This window comes from Phaethon aethereus (genome assembly GCF_964289735.1).
Source record: "Phaethon aethereus genome assembly, chromosome: 4".
Classification (NCBI taxonomy): Eukaryota; Metazoa; Chordata; class Aves; order Phaethontiformes; family Phaethontidae; genus Phaethon; species Phaethon aethereus.
The window spans coordinates 31,793,352-31,818,147 of NC_138578.1; the positions used below are offsets into that span (position 1 = coordinate 31,793,352).

At 45.7% G+C, this 24,796-nt stretch overlaps 1 protein-coding gene across 2 annotated transcripts in view; it reads left to right on the forward strand.

The window, feature by feature from the left end:
• UNC5C (unc-5 netrin receptor C) overlaps positions 1–24,796 on the forward strand; it is a 254,372-nt gene that overhangs the window by 190,397 nt on the left and 39,179 nt on the right. For both annotated transcript variants that reach the window (XM_081999328.1, XM_081999329.1), the window contains exons 4-7: positions 5,353–5,456; positions 17,251–17,431; positions 19,308–19,475; positions 20,771–20,935. In XM_081999328.1, coding sequence (XP_081855454.1) covers positions 5,353–5,456; positions 17,251–17,431; positions 19,308–19,475; positions 20,771–20,935 — 618 coding nt within the window. The remainder of the gene's footprint in view (positions 1–5,352; positions 5,457–17,250; positions 17,432–19,307; positions 19,476–20,770; positions 20,936–24,796) is intronic.

A 24,796-nucleotide genomic window follows, 5' to 3' on the forward strand; every position in this document is an offset into this window, starting at 1 on the left:
TAAAACCTTATTTCTCTGAAAGCACACACCAAACCTACTTCTGTCAATGGGCATAGTTAATACGAAAGTTGGGTGGAAAATAATGTTGTTTTTCATTTTGTGCTCTTAAAGCTTGCTCATTTTTTAAATTTTTTGTTGTAGAAGGAAAGTTGACACTGGAGTTACTAGAAGGAGCACGGAGTCTTTAAGGTCTACCAAGGGCAGAAATCCATCTTTCCCTGGCAGTAATGCTGCATTGTTCTGTTTGTTTCTGGTTTACATCTAATTCCTAGCTGACAAGTGTCCGTTTTTCATGCTCATTCATTAGTCACCCTTGCATTGGCACTGCCTGGAAGGTGTCTGGTCTGCCTCTTGTCACATTTCTCAGAAATGATAAAAGATATCCTTAAAGCTTTACCCACCCACCTATCACAGTAAAACCCAGAACAGCAAAGAAGTAAAATACATTTGATTAAAAGAAAGAATAGGGTCATTCTTTCTTTGCTCTTTCTTATAAGTTGACAGGTAGAAAAGGAAGTGGGGAAATGCCATGAGTTCTTGTAGAAACTATTACCTTTAACAGGTGAAAATGCAACTTCTGCGTGGTTTGCAAGCTAAAAATGCATTAAACGTAAAAGGAATTCATTTAGCAGTGCATCAAAATGAAGATCTAATGCCCCTCTCCCCAAAAAGCATAGCAATTCAGGAATAAAGCTAACAATATGGTGTACACTGAGATTCTGATTTCCCATTATACTATTTCAGTTTTATGCGTGTGGAAATTCTCTCATTTCAATGCAGCTCTGAATGCAGCCATCTGTCCTTACCAGAGAGGGTTGTACAGGAGTATTTCAGGAGTCTTGGAGGAAAGTCTCATCTTAAGTATGCTGTAAATGTGCTGCGATACATGCCACAAGAGCCCCCTCTGAATTTACTAAGACTATACATTAGTAAAGAAAATAGAGTCTGGCTCAAGGTGGCAGAACAGAATTTTAATTCTTCTCCTTGGTTTTCTTTTATGAAGACAGCCTTGAAGGGAAGTTAGAGGTGGGGGAAAATGCCTGATGAGGGTGCAGGCTGTCCCCTGGACCTGATGGTGACATCCCCACCAGCAGCTGGGTGAAATATGTGAGAGCTGGTGAGAAAAACAAGACGGACCCTTCAGCATTGCTGTCCACCAAGGCTCGCTCTGCTGCGGAAGAGATGAGCTGTGGCAGCAATATTACCTGTATAAGGGGAGGAAAATATTGCTAATGTAGACTATCAGGGATTATTCTACATTACCAAAATAATAATGGAGAGAAAGCGCAACTGCCTTTTCTCTTGTGTGTCTCCCTATTGAAGGTGAGGGTAGAGAAGACTCTCTCTCAGTGTCACATTAGCAGGTTTGGTGCTGACCTGAGGCTTTAATAATTCACGCTGCCTCTTCACAGCCACGTTCTATTGTTTTGCTTTTTCGGGCATATTTTCTGAAGATTGTTAAAACTTTTCTTTTTTAAATGGGATGTATTTTATTTGTCTTTTACAATTATCTGGGAAAATGTATCCCTTCTGTCCTTGCTTGTAAACAATTGTAACTTATATGACACTTTGAGAAAGTGCAAAATATTATTGTAAATACTCTGCTTGGAAAAGATCCAAAGTCCCTCAGTACATTAGCAAGCTTACCAACTCCCAGTCAACAGTGTGAAGTTGCCATGATGACTATAATTGTTAAATGGCAAAGGAAGCTGAAGATTGAAGAATTAGAAGGACGCCGTTATTATCCACAGAAATCATACTGCAAGGGCCATAGAAAAAAAGGCAGTCATTTCAAAACCCAGTGCCGTCCCAGCAGGGTGTTTCATGCTAGTTAGAGCAGGTGACTACGTTGTTTGTCTAGGCCCTCCACTTCATCACTTTTACTTAAAAAAAAAACACCTTGTTGACTTGTTTCTCTGTTACAACCAGCAAACCTGATGCTTGGTTAGGTAAAACCTGCCCTACACAGCCACCATCTGTAGCTATTTGTAGGCGACATGACTGCGGAGGGAGCTGGTGGCTAGTTCTGGTGGGATGAAGCTGGGAACATACGGGAGGGAACCAACAGGATAGGGTATAAGAGCTCCCAGTCTTCTAAATACACAATTATGTGTTTGGGGTTTGTTGGTTTTTTTTTTTTCCCTTCACAAATCTGTATCATTTACTCAATAGTTCTAATGGCTCCTTTGAGAACATTACTGTCTATTACGTCAAGGCCCTCACTTAGTGTATTTTTAGTTTGTGGATCATTGACCCACTCGAAGCCAACGGCGCCGTTAAAGCGTCCGCACACAGCAAGGCTGCGCAGGCGGGAGGCAGCCGGGGGAGCCGGGGTCCTACAGGGTTCGTCTCACCTGCTGCAGCCCCACTGCAACAGTTCCCAGGGAAAAGGGGCTGTTCATACACAGCAATTGATAATAAAGAGGTTAAAGTGGGATTTTTTTGCTGTTATTACACATTTCTAGACTAATGTTCTTTACATTTGTCTGCACTAAAATTTGTGGGTTTTTCTAAAGGCAAGTGCTTTAATGAGAGAGGGCATTATTTTGCATGTGAGGCTATGGAGAACTTCAGAGCTCTATTAATGTTTCAGGAGGGTAGGCAGGACAGTAAATCAATGTGTCAAGGAAAAAGCTCATATTATTATCTACCTAATCTACCTCTACTGTCTTCTCCCCTCCATATCTGAACACCTGAAAGCTATTATTAATGTACTATTTATTACAGTGCTTATATGCTTCTATTACCGGCACTGTAACTTTCTCATTTATCCTCAGCCGTGATATTAGAGCATGATACATCTGTTGTAATTGTCTGCACAGTGCATGTATATGTACCTGTTAGATGCACTAAGGTGTACCCAATGTGGAGGTAGTTCTTTTCCTTTGGAAATACCCATGGAACTAGCAATAATATGATCATATGGGTACTGCTAGCAATATAACGCCAGTTATTTGCTAATCTAAAGCAAACTGCATTGACCTGGTGTTATGTGTGCCCAGGATACCTATCAAGCCCACAGGATGTGTGAGGAGCCTGGGTCAAAGGAAAGCTGTTGTGTCCTGAGAAACCCACCAGCTCCTGAAAGAGCTGCTCGTCTCTATGTCTAACATGTAGAAGTACAGCAAGCCAAAACTCAGCATTTTGTCCTTGGAATGACTCCCACCCCCAGGGTACCAGGAGGGGTTTGGTTTTACTCAAGTTGAGCAGTACAACCCAAATGTCCCCTGGTTAGCCTGTCAGAGGGGGTGGGATGAAGCTGGTGGGCTGGTGATGCTAGAGCTGGCAATGCGGTGGGAGCTACACACAGGCGTCGGAGACTGACCTAATCTGGTCAGTTGTCTTGCTGTGGTCACTCTCACATGGACTGGCCTCCCTGACCTGGAGTAACTCCAGTGTGACAAGGATGCTGACAGACACAATCTGGTGAAGCTTGGCATGTCATCCTAAGAAATGATCACTTCCAGATGTTCGCTCCTCCTCTTCGCCATGAGTTATCCAGCGTTGTAGGTTAAAGCTCCCTTCATCAATAGCCGAGGTTAAAATGGAGGATTTTGTAGTGAGGTAGCTGTGACATTGGCATGTGCCATTACCTTTCGACAGAGGGTTACCCCCAAAGGAGCAGACAGCTGGAGGCAGTCATTTCTTACGTTGCCACAGTAAGATCTGCCAAAGCTTATCCTTCTGTGCCCTAAACTGTGGCCATAAATCCTGTCCCATCAGAGGTGCCCTCAGCATCCATGCCCTGTGTGCCGGAGGGAGCAGGAATGCCAGTGGTGGGGAGGGAGGGGGGTTTGGGGTCGCTCCTCTCGTGCCTGTGGTGCAGGGGAAGAACAGAGATGCCTCAGTTTCACTAGGGAAATGCATGGGTCAGAAGTTTACAATGTTTTCGGCTTATGTTAAAATCAGCATCTCCAGCTATGACAGAGCTCCTCCATGGTAAAATTAGATTGACATTTAATTCCAGGTAGTTGAACAGACACGTTTTCCCAATATAGGCTAAGAGACAGAGGTCTTGTGCTATCCAAAGGTGAGTTTCTGAGGAGCAGATTTTGGTGGCATTCACCCCATCTCCTTTTCCTTCTGTGCATTTGTCTGCCCCAAGTTTTGCCTGTTGGTAGTGCTGATGCAGCTCCTTGTGGGGTCAGCTGTAAATCAGATCTTGGAGGTAATCTAGATGAAAAATAACTCTTTGGATGGTTTATTTGTAAACTGGTTCAATTCAGCAATCTGTTTTCCAGCACAGCCGCAGGTTATGGCTTCAAAATATGAAATATTTGGCTTTAAAAGTGTTCCCATATGACTTGTTTCTAATATGACACGAGTATTTGTGCAACCTCGCTGCGAGCTGGCATAGGGAACTGGTCTGACTTCAGAACAAAAAGCGAAATAAAAACAACTTTTTTGCAAGATTTTTTTTGAAGTCAGGCCAACTCTCTGATGTGACTTTGAACATGTCCCCACGTCCATTTGCAGCAGGAACCAGCAGCAGGGAGAAATAACCCCAGTCGCTGCTGGTGGGGGAATGCTCAGGTCTCCAAAACCCCATCCTCCCTGGCACAGCGGAGAAGGTGCCAGTCCATGGCAGAAATACGGAGCCAGCGGTAAGGAGGGAACTTCTTGAATCCGTTTTACCACCAACGCAAAGATATTACAGAAGCGTACAAAAAAGGCAGAGTGCACAGCTGCCTGGTGTAATGAACTGGTCCGGTGTTTGGAGGCACATTCAATGCCTTCTCTGCCCGCCACTTTTCTGTAGTGCTGTGCAAGGATCCGAGCATGGTTCAGCTCAGCATGACATTTATTAGTTATTATTATCTATTTAGTGCTACAGGGATAGTGATAAAGTGAAGACAAGTTAGTTAAAGCTGTAAAGTTAATGCCTGTAAACTAAAAGTACGTTAAATCACAGCATGAACACTTGCATCCATGAGTTTAAGGCAACTCAGCTTATGTGCTTTAGTTTTACAGGTTTATTCAACTTTCCTTAACTTTCTTTTGTACTTCACTGGCATAGTTTAACAAACGTAAATTATCTGAAGGGACTTTTGCTTTTTGTTCTGTGTTCGGACACGACCTTCCACAGTGAGGCCTTGGATCCTCACTGGGTTCACATGCTCTATCACAATATAAATAACAAATCCACTATGAAACCTTTGACGACTTTAATGTTGGAATGAAGTGAAAACATGTCCCAGTCTTTTTTAAGTGCTTCACTTTCCAGGGAGCAGAAATGCTATTTTCTCTGTTTAGAAAGACCTCTCACATCTTATGCATTATGGCAATCGAATGTAACTTAAATGACCAGCTATTAATACTACTAATTTTTTTCTTCTCCTTCTCCCTCCCCAGATCTCCGGAAAACTTTTGAGCAGGAGCCCCTGGGGAAAGAAGTGTCCCTGGAGCAAGAGGTCCTGCTCCAGTGCCGCCCCCCCGAAGGCATCCCAGCAGCAGAGGTGAGCAGCAACAGCAGTGTCCTGGCACTTGGATGTCCCAGCTAAGGCCGGATCGGTGGCTAATGGTGCAGTGAGTTAGGGCATGGCATGGTGAATGGGCGGTAATGGAGAGCTGACTGACTGCTGCTGGTAGACAAGATTGATCGGGAACTGATTAATGGCTTTGGATTATGGTGCCTTGCTGGGCAGAGCTGCAGGCGTTTTGGTTTCGGTGTTTTCTTCCCTTTCCAAAATCACAATTATATCTGGCATCCAAAGGACACGTAGCTGGTGGAGCATATTAATACCAGCCTACTATCTTTCTGTATCCCTTTAAATAAAAAAACATTTCACTTATTCTGAGAGGCACTTTTCAAGCATAGTTATAAAGTCGTTTTACCTTTTAGTTTGCCAGAGTATATTTTCCCTCACATGTTTGTGCAGATGCTCGTGTGTGCACCAGCCAGCCAGCTCAGCACAAGAGGATGTACTGAGGTGCAGTACGGGCTCCTCGGTGAAGCAAGCAGGGGACGTGTCTGCCTACTAATCCATCTGTAGGGGTTTATCTGGTTTTCCCACTGGTGTTTAAGTAAACCCAGAGTGGGTATCCTGCCCTTGACCTGGCAGGAGTGAGCCTACCCTTCAGCAAAATCTGTGCCCACCCACAGCAGTGGGTGTCCCCTTGAACAGGAGCTTCCCTACGTGCAGTGGTGGCTCCAGCTTCAGACTCATTGCTCTTGGGAAGGGGGGATCTCTGAGTCACAGGCGGCCCTCTGAAATCCTAAATCTGCTGTGGCTGTTAAGAGAAAAATTGATTGTTAATGATGGTAATTCTCCTATCTGAATTCTCCTCAGTTTTCCTCTGCCACGCGCAGAAGAAACTGTTGCCGATTTGCATTAGGATAAGTTAGACTGTCATGGCTAAGTAGCAAAGTGGTTGTCACTCAGCACTGATGACTGATTTCTCAGGAGATGAAGCTTAAAGTGTTACCTCCCCATCTAACCCAAGTTTAGATTTAATCAGAATCGCAGAAACGTGTCCACAAACATCAGAAGGAAAAATTAGCATAGAAGATTTTTCCCATTTTCTTTTTCCATAGGCAGTTTTCTTTCTCTGTTAAGAGCCCCAAAACTGTAAAGAGCACTTAGGTCTGCCGAGCCAGCTTGCTGACAACTGTAATATTAATCAGTTGCAATCCGTGATATTAATCAGTTGGCTTTCCTCAGGAATGTAGCAGTAATTTTTTATTTTCCTTTCTGATACTTCTTCGCATCAAATCTGCTTGCCATTGTGCCACGACAGGAGTGCTTGCAATGGGATATGTTGTTCAGGCGGTGCAGGGTAGTACTGGGGAACGTCATTACCTTTGCTAGAAACAGGGAATGATGATGACAGGTAGTTTGTTTGAATGCAGTGTTACAACCACCTCTGAAATTTCAGCAGCCAGTCCAGTTATTCCCTTGGAAATATCAGTAACGCCCGGTCAGGTGGCTGGGACCCAAACAGCATGGTTTAACATGGTGCATGGAAATGATCTCTGAAAAGATCCTCTGTGAGCTGCTCTCGTAATAACTGGACTTTCTCCTGCCTTCTGGAATCCTGGCTCACTCTCTCAATAGCCAAGATTCATGACTGTACATTAACTGGCTCTGAATCTTATTTGTACCATGGTCAGGGCAGACACCAATTAACACTTGGCAGGCTCAGAAATCGTATCCTCCCTGTCTGACATTCAAAAGAACCGTTCTCAGTGTTGGGTTTTTTTCCTCTTCTGACTTTTGAAGTCAGAAGGAGATCAAACGCCCAGATTGGACAGCCGCCTAATACAGCCTCTTTGTAGATTCTTTCCAACACTATTAAAAGAACAAAGACCTGAACACTAATGAATATGAATACCTTAATGTGACACTTTATTACAGCCACTTGCTGAAGCTGGTAAGATAAATTTAAAAAAATGAAAAGATGAAAGGTAACTCGGTGGCTTGAAGGATTACACGATTGTTTTAATTTAGAGATGAATGAGTTCTTTGTTTAAGACGTTTATTTGTTCAGAGAAGTCTCTGATATGATGGTACAGGTAACTAAGTAAGAAAGGACTTGGGAGAAGGCAGGCAGCAGGCTGAGGCTATTTTCCATCTTGTTGAAAGACTGCTTTGATTCCAAGTAGAGTAGGAAATGCATATGCTGCAGCTGTGAGCAGCATTTCCAAATGCTTTGGTGAGCATGTACCTCAGACTGCCCACTCTGGGCACTGTGTTTTGTTTTGTTTTTTTTTTTCTTTCCACTTACTGGCTTCTGAAGTAGTCACTGCATTTAACACCAAAACAGAGGAAGAAAAGCTTACACTCTGAAACTGTACAAAATACACATTCAGTGTAACGTAATGCTGGAGTCAAGAGTCCGAGCATCTTCCCCTTGCTTTTCCTCTTTGATTTTATTCTCAAAGTGGCAGGAGCAACTACGCTCAGGGATATATTCTGTCCTCTTTTCAGTAGCTGGGGAATTTAGTCTTATAATTCCCAGCATATTTAATTGCAATTAACTGCGTTAAGCTCGTATGGATCAATGCTAGAGCAGATCTTACTATTACTGAAAAGCTGAACCGCACAGGAGCGTACAGCTGGTCCAGAGGGCAAGAAGGACAAAGGCAGAGATGGGCAGGCAAAACTTTTAAGGCAGCACTTACCAGTCCCTCAGATCCACTAGGACATGACAGGCGTTAGAGTAGGCTCAGATCACGGCCACTAGAAAAAAAAAAGCCCAAGATCCAAATAGAAGAATGTACGTTAGAATACACCAGTCTCATGGCCTGAGGTCAAGTCAAAGTACGTTTTGCTTGTTCACTTGGGACAAAGTAAGGAACAGAAGGTTTTCTTGGTCTCTGGGAAGACCAGTTCAGCTTCTCTGTGGCCATCTACCTCTGCCAACCAGCCCCAACCAGCATCGGTGCCAGCTGCACCGTGGCATGCCTCCCCAGTCCCAGTTTTATAGCCAACATCAAACTGTACCTACCTACGGGTTCTGAAACACCTGGGTAAAGGTTTTGTCTTTTCCTATGCGTGGCCCAGGCAAGCAGCAGAAGGACCAGTGCAGGTGCTGTTACACTGAGGTTTCCACATGTAGCTGAGGGGTGATGGGGCAAACCCACACGTTCCAGCTGTGAAAATAAAAAAAGGAATGGACACAAAAACAAACAACACCCTGCCCTAGCTCTATGCTTCCCTGCCTTCTGCTTTTCAATGGGGAGGAGCAGGATAAGGTGGTGAGATGAGCAGTCTGACCTGCCAGACTTGGTGGGAGCTGCTGGTGCTCAGCAGAAATCAGACAGTTGCAACTCCACGGTGTCAACAGAGACATCCATTTCAATTCCACGCTCTTCTATATGTGCGTTTTTTCAAACCTAACCTGAGAAGGCAGGAGGGATCCCATTCTGCAACGTTCCAACAGTAATGGCAAAGTTATTAGCAATTAACCCCTTAGCTCATTTAATTTGTTCTTTGAAAGATGCCAACATCGTATTGCATATGATAAAATGTAGTTAGAGATACCAAGTCACATCAAATTAGCTCATTGCGATAGGTTATAGATCAAAACATCGATAAGATGTGTGGTGGGTTGTCCCTGGCTGTCCCAGGCACCTACCAAAGCCGCTCCGTCACTCCCCTCCTCGGCTGGAAGGGGAGGGAAACGTACCAACAGGCTCGTGGGTCGAGATACAGACAGGGAGATCACTCAGCAGTTACTGTCACGGCAAAACAGACTTGACTTGGGGAAAATCAGTTTAATTTATTACCAATCAGAGTAGGGTAAATAAAAAGAGAAATAAAACCAAATCTTAAAACACCTTCACCCCACTGCTCCTTTCTTCCCAGGCTCAACTTCACTCCTGAGTTCTCTGCCTCTTCCCTGTCAGCAGCGCAGGGGGACGGGGAATGGGGGTTGTGGTCAGATCATCGCACGTTGTTTCTGCTGCTCCTTCCTCCTCAAGGGGAGGACTCCTCACACTCTTCCCCTGCTCCGGTGTGGGGCCCCTCCCATGGGAGACAGTCCTCCATGAACTTCTCCAACATGAGTCCTTCCCATGGGCTGCAGTTCTTCATGAACTGCTCCAGCCTTGGGTCCCTTCCATGGGCTGCCATCCTTCAGGAACAGACTGCTCCAGTGTGGGTCCCCCACAGGGTCACAAGTCCTGCCAGCAAACCTGCTCCAGCCTGGGCTCCTCTCCCCATGAGTCCACATGTCCTGCCAGGAGCCTGCTCCAGCGTGGGCTTCCCATGGGGTCACAGCCTCAGTCAGGTGCATCCTCCTGCTCTGGCGTGGGATCTACCATGGGCTGCAGGTGGAGATCTGCTCCAGCGTGGAGCTCCATGGGCTGCAGGGGCACAGCCGGCCTCACCAGGGTCTTCACCGTGGGCTGCAGGGGAACCTCTGCTCTGGTGCCTGGAGCCCCTTCTGCCCCTCCTTCTGCTGACCTGAGGGTCTGCAGGGTTGTTGCTCTCACATGTTCTCACTCCTCTCTTCAGCTGCAGTTTCTCTTGCGCGTTTTTTTTTTCCTCTTCTTAACTGTGTCACCCCAGAGGCGCTGCCACCGTCACTGATGGGCTCGGCCTTGGCCAGCGGCGGGTCCATCTTAGAGCCAGCTGGCACTGACTCTATCGGACACAGGGGAAGCTTCTAGCAGCTTCTCACAGAAGCCACCCCAATAGTTCCCCCTGCTACCAAAACCTTCCCATGCAAACCCAGTACAAGATGTAAGATTGGTTAATATGCCATAAGCTGCCAGACAAACATTTGCATTGAAATGTGTGAATTGCGGCACGATTGCTTCTTTAATTACAGTTGAGGTGTTTCACAGAGTAGTTTAATTGCAGAACAGGGTGTGACATACAGTTTGGTGACCCAGTTGGGTTTAAAACTGGACGTGATATTTATCCACATTCACGGCTTTAATTAGGAACTAGAGCAAGGGGGAAAGTATCCCTGAGTCAAGAGGCAGAAGAGGGTGTTTTGCCGAGTCAAGGTGACCATCACACAGACTTTATTCAGCTTTATTTTTTATATTTTTTATATTTATTTGCACGGACAAAAGCTGGTGGAAGCTGGGGACTTCTCCAAATAGGCAGCATCAGGTGGCTGCTCCATCTAACTGATTATTAGTACGACCGCTGTTTGCTTGGTTGCATGAGAACCACTCAGGTTTTGCAGCAGTTGTCCCTTAATTGGGAGTTCATGTGTGTGCATTTCCATGCAGGTGTGTGTCGCCGAGGCAGTGTTTTATATTCCTGGCATGAGAGTGAGCTTTAAGAGAGGCGAGTTGAGGAGTTTGTGGCCACAAATACTAATTAGTTGCGAAGTGACACTGTCCTTTGCAGTGCCCTGCAACGTACCGCAGAACTGCCTCGGGGTGTCAGGGGGAGGAAGAGCGGGGAGGGCGAGGCAGGTTTCTGTGCAGGAGGAGCACAGCCCAAAATAAGGACTGCTCATTCATTTTGTCCTGGAGAGCCTGTCTTTCTCCAGAAGTACAAGATAAAGCTCAGGAGTTTCCATGTGCTTCTAGAGCTGATGCTTTTCTTTCACTAAAATGTGTAACCTGGACAAAATCCTGTATGCCTTTTAATACTGGTAGGAGGAGTTGTCTGTATGCAGCTTTCAGGGACAGTGGGAAAGGGGCCATCCTCAGGGACTGGAGCCACCCCCCAGCATCCTGTTCTCTTACTGAATTTAATGATCCTGCAAAGCGTATGGCTGTGTACTGTGAAGTACGAGGTCCATCAATCCATCCAACCAAAGAACCTCAGACGTACCGTTGGTAACTCGTTTAAAGCTGTTTCTAAACAGACCCCTCCCAGTTGCTTCAGGGACTGGGGACTTCAGATGCCCACGTGGTGCCAGAAGTGCCGACCAGCACACGTGAGCCGTGGTACCTCCAGCTCAAGCCCCTCTTTCAGGTGGGAGAGGAAGCCCAGCAACTCCTGGTGGCCACATGGCAGCCGCCGTGGTTTACGGTTAATAATGCCATGAACTGTATTTGGATTTGAGACTCTATGAAATAAAGTTCTCCATCTGCTGCTACCAGTCCACTTCAGCGTTTGAAGTTTCTTCTGTGAGGCTTCACTTCCCCATTGTGCGTAAAGCAAAGCTGTAATAGGGCCGGAGACATTCAGCAGCTGTATGTACACCCTGTGTAGATTTTAGTACTCAAGCAGAAAGCTGGATATATGTGCAATTACGGAAGTGTTTCCACAGCAGGAACACAAATTCCCCTTATTGGCAGCAGAAGCACAGTAGCAACAACTGAACAAAATGTCATGGTGGTTTGCATTTGCTGTCTCATTCTGAATATGTGTTTTGCAGTCTCTCACAGCTCTAATTTCAGCCTCTTTGGAGACTGCCATTTTTTTTCTCTCTTTTTTCTTTTTTTTTAACCTTATATGGGTACAGAGTCTACTTCCAGCAAGTAGTACATGGAGGACAGCATCCTCTTCAGTGGGCAGTTGCTGGGATGAAAGCGTACATCTGAAACCAAATCAAAAAATCAAATAACGTTCTTCAAAGAGGCACTCAAGTCTCAAGGTACCTGAAATAGCTGCTGGCTCAGTAGCCTGTATGAAAACTGCTAAAGTTTTCTCAGTCGCACTTGGGCACCTTGTACTGTGTCCAAATCAGTAGTTAGCTTCACAAATGTTTTATTCGTACTGGCACGTGTATGTATGCCCTTACTATCAATATGGCATGGATGTGTGTCTGTTGTTACAGTTCAGGTGAAGCAGGGGAGCTGGGGTTTCCCTGTGCCTGTTGGAGGTGATGCGAGCTCCGCAGGGACTGCGGAAAAGCCAGGGGTGACACCGTGACCAGCCGGCACCGCTGCAGAGAGCACCAGCCGCCGCGCCGGCACGGTTGGGGGACCAGGTGGAAAGACATCCTGCTGCGTCGGCCGGGCACGGAGAAGGCAGGGCTGCAACGGTCTCACCTCCCAGAATCATAAATTGCCTTTTATTGAGGCAAATCTCTCGCTGCTCCCAGCCATTTGCATCTTGTTTCTTCTGGATTATTGCACTCATAGGCACCGGAGGGCTTTGCCTGCATCTAGAAGGTAGAAGACTTTCTGTTTTCGGCAGGTCCTCTCCTCTCTGAAGGTGACTCTAGGGCAGGTTGGTGCGGTGGAGGCAATGAGAGAACAGGATCCAGGACTCGCACCCTGCTGACTTCCCTCTTGAGATTGCGAGAGGTGTAAGGAATGACTCGTACGATCAGGAGGGGAGGATCTAGATGAGCTCGTATCCCTTTTCCATTCTTGGGTTTCTTTTGGAGCAGATGTGCTGTTGCTCTACGAGATTCTAAAACAGTCACGCGCATGCAAGCGTGCCAAGAGATTTAAGTGTCTAGTAATGCTAGTAGCTCGGCATGGCTAAATTTGTGTCAGCAATTAGCTGCCGTAATAGGTTTTCCTGCGTATGTAATCGCTTGTGTGATTTATGTTCCCCCTGTTCACTTAGTCTGCACAGAAGGCTGTCCCGGCTTTGCCAGCCTTAGCCTCTGCGTGTGCTGCCGTATTTCAGGCTGCTGCTGGAAACATCCTGCAGCAGCACAGGTCTGGCCGCAGCTCCGAGGTGTAGCCGGGGCAGCGATTGCGGGTTTTCTGTTCTTGCTGATGGTCTTGCTTTTCATGTTGGGTGGCATGTGGCAGGTTCCCTCTGTTAATTAGAACAAATGTGCCAATTATGTTAATGTATCTCCCGATACCAATCAGCGAATAATTAGAGACAACACATCTGTCTCTCACTGGGGAGCGGGATGACAGAAAAGACGCTACAAGGTACGTTGCTCTAAATTACAGCCGCCTTGAATCGTGCGCTCCCTCAGTCGGTCATGGGGACGGCTCGGAGCCGTGGCAGGCTTGCCACCACGTTAGCAGCGCTGGGTGCGTAGATCCAGCAAAGCTGGCAGGAGCCGTGTGCCTCGCTGCTCTGCAAATGATACCCAGAGCACTGAGGAGCTCGGACCAAAAAGTAGCCGACTTGGGGCGTGCTGCATCTTCTCAGCATCCGCAGTCGCTGTGAGTCAGGATCTCGTTCACTGCGCTCACGTCTTTACAGAGGGGCCTTCTCGTGCTAGTTGGTTTGCAAACATATAACAAAAATACCTTCTTGAGTGGAAAACTAAAAAAAGAAATGGGGATTTTGTGCTTGCTTTGTTCCAGGGGGCTGGAACATAAGAAAAAACAGTTGCATGTTGTTGTAATTTTCCATAGCTGTCATCTCCACAAGGGAACACTTACCTCATCCTTCATGGCAGTATTGTTGCCCGTTAAATGATTTCTGTTATGATAAGGAAAAACTGATGCCCAGGCTAGTTCTATGGCACAGCCATTCGTACATTTATTAACAGTTGGTGGGACGTGCCTGATTTAATTGAATAAATAGAGCTAGGTATCTGTTGTGACTATAGCTAATAAATATACATCCCCAATATTTAGACAAAAGCAAACATCTACTCTAGAAACATCTTCTCCAGAGAGTTGAAAAATGGAGCCATGAGGGCATGATTTGGTATGACCCTGAAGACAGGCGTTTTGTGCACTTTGAAATGCCCATGGGTATGCTGCTGCCCCTCTGTCTGCTTGCCTGGAGGGGTGCATGTCTCTGGCACATAAATGTCCAGTGCCTCATCCACCAGCATCTTGCGAGCATGGTGGTTTCCCCAGAGCACCAGTCACCATTATTCAGGCAGCGGAATTAAATTCAGGATAAGTTTCTGCATCGACTGGATTAACAGCCTACTTCAGCAAGGAGGCTGCACCTTGGGGAATGACATGGCATCAAAAGAGATCGTTGCTTTTAACTTCTGTAATAACAGTTTGCATACATGTCATTTGTAAATCACAGTCTCGTTCTGCTTTGTTCTCTTCTCTTTTGTATTTGACACCTGATCTCTTCCTACATACGTGACACAACAACCCTGCTCCCACCTATTCTAGTTACCTCAAAAACATAAATCTGAGATTTGGAATTTCTGAGCACTGCAGTCACCTGCACTAGAAAAAATGAGCCTGTTCGTTAGTAACTGAAAATAAGTACCAACAAAAGTCTCACTTATGTGTTGTAGTATATTTAATTAGTTACCTCTCCTACAAGGACTGGGAGAGAAAACACAGCCGCTGGAGGGGTGTGTTCTTTTTTGTGTTGCTCTACTGATGGATAAAATGTGTATGAGGCTCCTGCCTCCTGTCAAACCATCCATCAGTTCTTCCCTTTAGATTTGATGACATTATAGTATGCGACATGAACAGACTTGTGACATCATAAAAATGTGGATGACAGCAGAAGACTGAATTAGATATATTAAAGAGGTATCTTGTAAAAGAGATGGGGTTTAGACATGCACATGCAGTACTGATGTACTGGCAAAACATTTTTCAGAAAAAAAGACATCCTGTTGTTCTGCAAACTTAACGTTTCATTGTTAGCAAATTGTGTGAGCCATTAAGTGAAAATGATCTTTTTCCTAAGAGATTTGGTGAAGAGCCAGAGACAGTATACTGAATTATACAGAGTATCTTCTTTTTTTTCTGGTATTGGCAACTCCTGTTTTCATATCATATTCAGTGTTTGTGCAGGGATGACGGGGAATTTAATGCTCATAGCTTTAATTTTGTCTAATCATCTGAGAGCCAGACAGAATATGCATGTGAGTGTTTTTGTGGAGAGAGAAAGCATTGCAGAGTACTGGAAAAAGAGAACCACGTGCTTGAGCGTGGAGCCTTGCATAGTGCCAAGGGCTGCTAGGGTATGTGCTTGGATGGGCATACCAGAACCATTTTGGTCTGCGCCTTAGACCACGCAGACTTGTAGTCCTATCCTCACTGACGCCCTGACGTCCTCAATGTGTGGAGCACAGAAGTAGTACGGGTGGATTCAAAGGTGGTGTGTACACAGCTGTGGCAGCGCGTGTGGCATCTTTTAGAGTCCTGACACAAGTCTGTACTCCATCCCAGAAATAAATAATGGTATTAAAACCCAAGAAAGACACTTTGCCTGTGTGAGAGACAGGGATTAAGTGGCAGCCTACCACTGGTGGAGATGTAAGCTCCTGGCTTGTTACTCAATCTGGGATGCATGCGGACTTGACCTGTGAGTGAAGAAGGAGCTAAATATTGCCACTGACTGAACAGGAATCTGCCTGTCTTGACACCTGACACCTATGAGGATTCAAGAAAGGAGGGAGAATAATTTTAATCATCCTGCCAAGGAAAACCAGGATATTAACGAAGAGCTTGTATCTTCCATGGTAAAACATGAATGTTGTAGTGACAGAAGCACAGCCTCCAAAGTTTTATGTCTTTTTTCTTCCTTCCCTGCTCCTTGCAGACACAGTTATCCATATCCATCCACAGCCCTTTTTGCACCACTGATTTTAAGCTATACAGTATTGATAGTTGTGAGGCTACCACATACTGCAGCAATCTGCTATGAGAGAGTTTAAATCAAGCCTTCCTTGGGGCAGCGGCTTTACATTCACTGAGGTGTACATCTTTGGAAGCAGCTCACACCTGATGCCCATCCACCCAAACTGGGGTGGGGGAGCTGGAGCTGCTTAAAGTAGGTCTAAAGACGGGGAGCGGGCAGTGGGCAACTTGAATCCAAGCCCACATCCGCCAGCACTGGTCTTGCAGGAGGAGCAGGTTCTCTGTTGGTTTTGGGATATGTCAATGCTCGGGCAGTTCCTCAAATGTCTTTGGAAAAGGGGTTTGTAAGAGCAGGTCTTGGCAGTTAGCACCTCGTGGGTTCGGCGGGTTGATTGTGTTTATGTTTGTCTTCCTTTAATTAAATCCTGGGCACAAGCTGAAGTGATCCAGTGACATGAAGGCCCGGCTTTGATCCATCCAGGGGCCCAGTCCCATCCTTCAGAGCATGCTCAGTTCAAATGAAAACAAGCTACTAGATTTGCAGCCAAATTATATTAGGGTGTCTCGCAGCAGTCAGCTGGGATATAATAGGTGTTTCTTTACAAAGGCAATAAAGACAACGTTGTCTAGATTAAAAATCACATATGAAAATATTTTCCTGTGTAACCAAGGAAATTACGCTTTATTAAAACAAAATGTAGTTTACATAAAGAAAAGGGAAAAATAAGCCCTGATGTAGTCTTTGTGATTCCCTATTTCCTTGGTAACTGTCTCTATTTTGTTTAATCCTGATTGCAGCAAAACAATAACATGCATGTACGTGTGAGTACATGCTTACTTAAAAACATTGGCGTGTTTGTAATTTGTTAGTGTGACCGACTCTGATTTAAGGCCTCATTGTGATAGACAAGTATGTACGAGGTTACTGCGTTATTAACTGCGTAATTTGACAAGACGTACAAAAGAATGGGTGAGATCTCTGCTCGTTTAGGCTTTCTGATGTTGTAAGGGAATTTTCTGTTTGTAGATATGGTCCAAAGGTATCACCCCTTCCCTATCCCTTGCCTCGCACTCTGAAAACATAGATCAGCCATTTGTCTCCATACAGTAGCTGGCAGCCTTTGAAAATGCATTGATATTTTCAAGGCAAGGCAAGGCAAGACAGCTGTTGCACGGATGGGTGGGAGGGAAGGGGACCTGAAGGAAAGGGTAGGCATGAAGGGTGTTCTCCCGCATTTCTGCCCTGGTGTTTTATTTCACTTGGCAGCGTGCCTCAGGTGAGTCCTTCGTGGGATGCCTTGACTCGTTGCTCTTTTTGGGATGAGTAATGTAATCCCAGATACTGTGCCTGTTGTGGTGTGACCTGGTGCTGACTCACTGCCTCCCTTCTGGCCCTTTGAAACCCTAAGGTGGAGTGGCTGAAGAATGAAGAGGTGATTGATCCTGTGGAAGACCGAAATTTTTACATCACCATCGATCACAACCTGATCATTAAGCAAGCCCGCCTTTCTGACACGGCCAATTACACTTGTGTCGCCAAAAACATTGTGGCCAAAAGGAAAAGCACCACAGCGACTGTGATTGTCTATGGTAAGTTATGCCTCGTCCCGCCGCGCGTGGATGGACGCGCGCTCAGAGCGAGCAGTGGGACAGGAAGGGGATGCAAAATGCCAGTGTGCAGCTCTTATGGGGTGAGTGACCGGGCCGGGCCGCCCGTGCTGCCCGTTGACTTGTAGCCATGTGCAGTGACTGCAGTCAAGGTTCATTACTGAAAATACTCAGAAGTACAGATCTGATGGCTCGGCTTATTGGTGGCAGACAATAGCATTAAAGGAGGAACAGGCACCTATGCAAAGAGCTGGTTGCCTCGTTGAAGAGAAGGCGGTTGCTCCTGTTGCCGGCTGGGTGCAGCAAGAAGCCATTAGGGTGCTTCCTCCAGTGGGAGCATCCAAGGCATTGCTTTCTACCAATGCATTTCACGTTCTTAGTGTCACTTTAAAGAAATAAAACTGAAAAGAGGCTTGTGTACCAGATACTGGTAGCAATGTCAGAGCACAGCAGAATCTTCCATCTCCTTCTATCTCTTTAAATAAACCTATTTTTGGTGTCTACTACCAAAACATACTCTGATGTCAGGGGTGAAGTAGGAGATGCCCTCCCGGGGTCTTTTCCAGGCTGTGTTGCACTGCAGCTCTGCCCCACCAGTCCGAGCCTTTGCCCTGCAAAGTTACTGCCACAATGCGTCCCCAGCGGGGGTATCCACCAGAACAAAACCTGCTCTGATGACGTGCCAGCTGACTGTCCTGGTGTTCCTTACAATCAGCTTAATTATAGGATAGACAAGTAGGAAAAAAATCCCTATGATTATCCCTAGTATTCATTTCATATGCAGGGTAGCAGTTAGATTTAATTGTAAGCAGTTGCTTCCCTGAAGTTACAATGAGGGCCTTTTAGTTCAGTTTTTATAGAAAACCGACTGAATTGAGTTGATTAGCAGTATTTGCGATATTGAGGGATGGACCATGCAAGAGCACTGTGTTTTGTAACTGTGATGAATGCAGAAACATAAAGATGTAGGCATACTGCAACTCTTCCTCATACATATAGATCATTTTTTTCAACAGAGACATATTTAGGGGAGTAGCCATTTCTATGGGGTTTGCTACGAGAGCTGCTCAAGGGTTGTGTCATATCACAAACATTTGGGTTTAGGGAATCTGAGCAGTTAGTATGTTATCCATACCCTGGCGAGGACATTATTACATAGAGCAGCACATCCACCCATTCTTCATCCACCCATCTATCCCAGAAACAGGTTGGTGAAAAAGAGAATCAGCATCAATATCTTCCCAGAGAAAAATATCTTCCCAAAGTCCAATAACAAAAACGCATTTAGTGGGAGTTTGCTCTGAACAGCTTAAATATCTGTTATGGAAGCGCTGGGACATTCACGTGCACCAGCTATGTCCACAGAGGGGTGAGTGGAGTTGTCATGGGGGTCTCTTAGCATGCATAGGTGATGGGTACATCTGAGAACAAGCTGGAGTGCAGGTTATCTCCCTTTGGAAAACGGTGCAGCTTTCAGAGTGCAGGCTTCTGGCTGGCAGAGCTGTGGGTGCTCTCTGAACCCACAGATATTTTGGCCATACGCATGCCACCAGGTGCGTAGTGCTGGGTCAGGTCGGTTTTCGGGAGAAGGCAGGTCACCTGCCAGCCGTAATCATCATCAAATGGTGGTTTTCATTCAGTGCCAGCATTTCTTCGACTTGTGCGATGACTCCTGGCGTGCTGTGCGTTCGGTGCATCGGAGACGTGGGTTTGTGTCTGTTTCGTGTGGCTTCTCAGGCTCTTCCCAGCCACCACTTGTGACCGCTGCTGGAGGCAGCGTGACACAGCGCCAGAGGCGCTTTGGGCTGAGCAGGATGGCGTGCTTACACTATCACACTCCTTCTCTCTTGCTTTTCAGTGAACGGAGGCTGGTCCACCTGGACGGAGTGGTCAGTGTGTAACAGCCGATGCGGAAGAGGCTTCCAGAAGCGTACGAGGACCTGCACCAATCCTGCCCCGCTCAACGGTGGTGCCTTCTGCGAGGGCCAGAGTGTTCAGAAGATAGCTTGCACCACTCTCTGTCCAGGTTCAGCATGAACAGTACACAGCTCTCGATAAATCATTTGTCACCAGTCATTTCAGGAGGAGTCCGTTAGTTACAAAGGCCTCCTTCTCCTTATTAATAAATCCAACATTTCAGTGAATGAATATGAAATTTTATTACCTAAGTAGATAAAATAGAGAGCATGTTATATCGAGCAGCAGAGGATTCAGACCCACTTTTGCATGCAGCTTGCACCAGTGTCTCAGCCCTGGTAATTCAGGGGATTTAGGGGACATTCAGAGCTTTAAATTGTAGGAGGTAAAGATTGGAAGCTCTGGAAAAGGACTGGAATTTGAAAATAGAAAGCAACTGTCATGTAAACACATTTGCAATGTCTGTTCAGTCCAGCTCTCACAGCAAGTGGAGCATCTGGGGTGTAGATGTTAAATTTGAGGCACATGTTTACCTGACGTCAAATACAAAGGCATCTACACTGGAAACAGGGGTCTATGCATCCCTTCAAAAGATATTTACATGTAAACTTCTGGAAAATACACAATTGCTTCAGGACACGCAAGGTAGTTGGTGGCTTTTCTCTGACAAAAGTTCTGCCATCTGTCCTATGGCCCAGTGCTTTCCTACCTCTGTAGTCCCACTCAAACTGATGGCAGTAGGGTTGTCTTCAGCTTGTGAAACCTGGCCATCCAACCCCAGGTCTTAGTGCTGGGTGAAACTTAAAAGCTAAAATTTCATCTCAGGTCGCTATTTCAAGTGACAGACTCCTGGCTCAGGCTGTGTCACTGGAACAATTTCATCATTTGTTCTTCAGCTGTTCAATTTAGTGCTTTTGAAAATCATTTGTGGGATTTTGAAAGGTGCTAAACACATTCCTGATTCTGTTCATGTGAAGTAGATCACTGCCTCTAGATATTTCTTTTAATAGAAAATATTTAACATTGACTGTCTTCCTACTAGAGAAGAATTTCTGGCCAAGTTTAACCTCTGTGCTAAAAAATGCCAAAAACCTCCCAAACATCACAGATTCACGACTTGTTGTTAATTTTCATGTACACTTTGAGCACAGATAAACTGCTGTCAAGTTTATAAAAGGAGGAGGAAAGAGCAGAAATAGGGCCAGGGCAGAGAGAAAGGAGAGGGAGAGAGAATATCCATTTACAGGCCAGAAACAGGACTTTAAGAAGAGCAGACTGACAATTCTTCTGCCTTGCTGGGAATGGCCAGGAGTTGCAGACTGGCTTGTGCCAAGACGTGCATCACTCTTGCTCAGCCTCTCTTTTACATACCCCCTAACAAGTCATGTCCTTTCCTTGTCTCAGTGGATGGCAAGTGGACGTCCTGGAGTAAGTGGTCCACCTGCGGCACGGAGTGCACCCACTGGCGACGGAGGGAGTGCACGGCCCCGGCACCAAAGAACGGGGGGAAGGACTGCGAGGGGCTGGTGCTTCAGTCCAAGAACTGCACCGACGGGCTCTGCATGCAGGGTAAGTGCCGCTGTGATGCCTCCGGGGTCCGAGATGTATCTGGCTGCAGAAAGACCTGCCATAGCTGCAGATCAGCATCAATGACCTAAAGTCACAGAATCGTTTGTAGGATGGAGAAATGAGTTAATCCAGTTCTCACCAGACTGGACACCCCATTCTTCTTCCCTGAGATGAATGTAATGCTGTCTGAGGTTTATGAAGTTGGGCAGTGAAGAATTAGAAAGTCTCATAACAGAGCCCTCTCCCCGCTGCCCTCCCCACCAAATAGCCCTTCGCTCTAATACCGGCTCAGCATCCATCCAGGGAAGCTTGGCAGTGACTCTTACGGCAATGCAAATGAAAAGTAGAGGGTTTAGGGCAAAGCCAGCATTTTCAAAGGAGTAAACTTGGCAAAGCAGATCATCCTGTGGCTTGTTACTGTCAGGAATAGTGGGTTCATATGTTTCTACATGTAATAGTTATGCCCCCTTTTTAATTTGGGGTGCCCTGTAGTAGAAAGAGGTACCCTGTATCTATGTAGTTGCCTATGCAAACTTCATATATAGTTATCAGCATGCTGCAGCCTCATGAAGATCAGCTCTAGCGCTGAAGTCTATTCTGCCTGCGCCTATTCACGCCATGGTCCTGCCGTTGTGACTAAGAAGTAAAAAAAAGTAGACTTTTAGTGTAATTCTGACATGCTGATGAGCAATTAGTCTTCACTGCACCCCATCCCTTCTCAAAAATGAGGTCTTCTCTGTTCTGCTGGTGCACTGAAACTTTCTTTCACTTTTCGTTAGCACAGTAACTTGAGCCAAAACCTCACGTACACCTCTCTCCCGATCCTTCATCCTGTCTCTCTGCAGTACTTCTCTGTCGAGCCTCAGCTCTCCATTGCCCAAAGAGTTGTAGCTGTAACTATCTGGTATCTATGTTTCCAGATCATAAAATGCTTTGAGTTCTCTTGTGAAAAAGGAGTTAGGAATTTTTGTTCTCTGAGACAATAGTCTCAATGACAGAAAAGTGACACTACGGGCTAATACTACTCTACTTCTTGAATAAGTGCCATATAGGTGGTTACTGTGCTGGCAGCGATCTCTGAGCTACCCTATGGCACAGCTTGGCCTTTTGCTCTGAGGTTTCTCTGATTTACAATAAAGGCTTCTTCAGTGTGGCTCACACAACACTTTCATCACTTAAAAAACTATTAGTCAATATCAGCAGCCTATAAAGCTGTAATTCCTCAAAACATGTGTTTTTATGGAGAAGACCGAAAGGTGAGATTCAGAACTCCTCTCTCTTATTTTTCTAAAGATAGAAAAAAAACCCACCAAAAAACATCCAACCACATCCTACTGTATAACACCTTGGTGACTTTTATAGTGGGGAAGATAACGTACCCCTGGCTCCACCGGTGTGAATAAGTCATTATGGTAAATTAGGAAGAAAAGATACATTTCCCCATACAGAAGAGCTCTTCACTATCAGATTATATTTAGACAGGTGTATGTCATCTTTGTGTATGTGCATAAAGAGAGCCATTTAAGCAGAAATCTGGTGGAAAAGTAGATATAATGATACGGCAGAATAAAAGCCCTGTAGGGATCTCATTTATCTGTTGATGGTGTATTGCATTTTGTTTGTGAAAGTGGGTGCTGAGTATAAAGCAGAGGTCCTCAGTGGGAGAGAGGGTGAGGCTGTTGTGAATCCTATTCTGCTTCATATATATGTATATAAAAAAATGGTAATGAAAAATATACAGTCACATATTGACCTGCTTGGCTCCAGGGGCTGTGATCATCCTTCAGTGCTGGAATTTAATGGCAGTGTTTTAATGCTGTCTTTATGCTTGCGGTGTTTCATATACCTGTAAAACTTACAGTCCTGCTCCCTGATCCATCACTGCTGAGAAGATTGATTTGCCATACTTGGTGGCAGTATGCCTGCTGCTCTCTCTCTTCTTTCTTTCCCCGTCTCAGTTTATGCAAAACCAATCTCAACACTTACATTTTTGCCAGTGTGGATTTAGATTCATAGCAGATCTGCCTGCTGAGCTAAGAGGAAACACAGGACTCCTTTCATTTCTAAAACACCATGCTTCTTTCCCTGCTGTTTGAGGCTGGGGGGGACTGGCTTGGCACTGGCATTTCTCCTAGCCTGGGGACCTGTGGATCCACAGCAGGCTTTTCCAACACCTTCATGCCAGTGGGTCTGTCATGGCACCTTTCCTCTGTGGCCGTAGCCCTCCAGGGGATGTGTTGGCCAGCTGCTTACCTGCACCATAGCCAAATCCTGCTCCTAGGTGCCCTAGTGCTTCCTCCTTAGTGTCAATCTTTAGTGAGAGCTTGAAGGTCGACTTTAGCACCATGAGTGTAACTGACAGACTGTAGACGGACCCTCTTACCAGGCGTCACTAGGCTGTTGCTTTGACAAAAACCCACTTGTAAATATATATCTCTTTATAGCTGTACATAGAAGATATCCTGGAAAATGTTGGATTGAATGAGTCTAATTTACAAGCCCTTTCTCTTCCAGTCTATTATTCACTACAGTAGCATCAGCTGGGTAAATCAATAAGCTCCTTCATCAGACTGCCCCTGCTCCAGCAAAGAGCAGCAGTTTGCCCACTATCGATTTCTGTGGGGATAAAAACTGTGGAGCTTTCTCCGTCCCTTGTAATTACAGTATTTTACACACAAAGCTGTAGTTTGTGCTTACCACTAACTGTGGCATTTCTCGTGCAACTCTGCTGTCACATTTATTCAGACTAATGATCTTGCTAGTACACACATACACTCCCTTATCCAGTAGTTAGTATTTTTCTGTTAACACGAAAGGATGAACAGTCATTAAACTAGAGAGCCTGCACAGAGACAGCAGGCTGAATTGAAGAAGAAAAGCAGCTGTAGTGAAAATTTAGGGCGGTCATTACTATTTTAAGTTTCCAAATACACAATATTGCCTAGCAGGTCCCATTATAACAATTTTGTAATTCCTGTAATAGCCTTAATATGATCTTCTGGAACAAAATATGCTGTAGATGTAAGAAGAACTGGCTGGTTACCACCCACACTAGTTGCATTATTTCCTCCATAGTTGCATTATTTCCCATTTGAAGTATGAGTACTGCGGTAAATACTTCAGTGCAAGGCACAACACTTTCAAAGGCACGCACTGCATCTCACAGGGGCTCGCTATAAACTGAAACACTGCAATTAGCCCTCCGCTCATCCCACCTAATGACTTTGGTGGGCGTTCTGTGTGGGGACTAAGAAAGCACAGCACTCCACCGCCGGCTGAAACTTCAGCACAAGTAGTTCCCTTCACTAGATCACAAATATGTTTAAAGCAAGGTATAAGGGCAAGTGTTTTGCTGGGCCCAGTCTGGAATCACTGCGAGATCGTGTGTGTGGTACCAAACAGATGCTAAAAGTCCCTGGCGGGCCAAACGCTGCTTTGCATTGTGTGTGAAATGCTGCTGGTGATCCGGAAGAGGTGGACAACGTATGAAGAGACTTAGCTGTGTTGCGTGGTTACGCTGAAGGCCTATTACGTGAGTTGTGATGGGCAGCTGTCATGCTCAGAGCATGTCACCTGTGTCCTTTCTGTTGAGGATGTGAAGTGACAGGGTTCAGTGTTCTCCCTGTCCTGAATAAATAAGTACAGAAAGTCCTCAGCGTGAGGCTGGTGCCCGTGCACGCTGGTAAGGCTGTTGCTCTTTTCTGAAGTCATGCCTGTGATGTGCAGGGTTGGCACTAGCGCGGTCAGAAGGAGACAACCAGCGCCGCTTCCTCGGCTCACTCTCAGCTGTAGTAGGCTACTGTGGCTTTTCGTAAAAGGCTGGCTAAGTTGTGCTTCCAATTTTTTTCCAAAACACGGTGC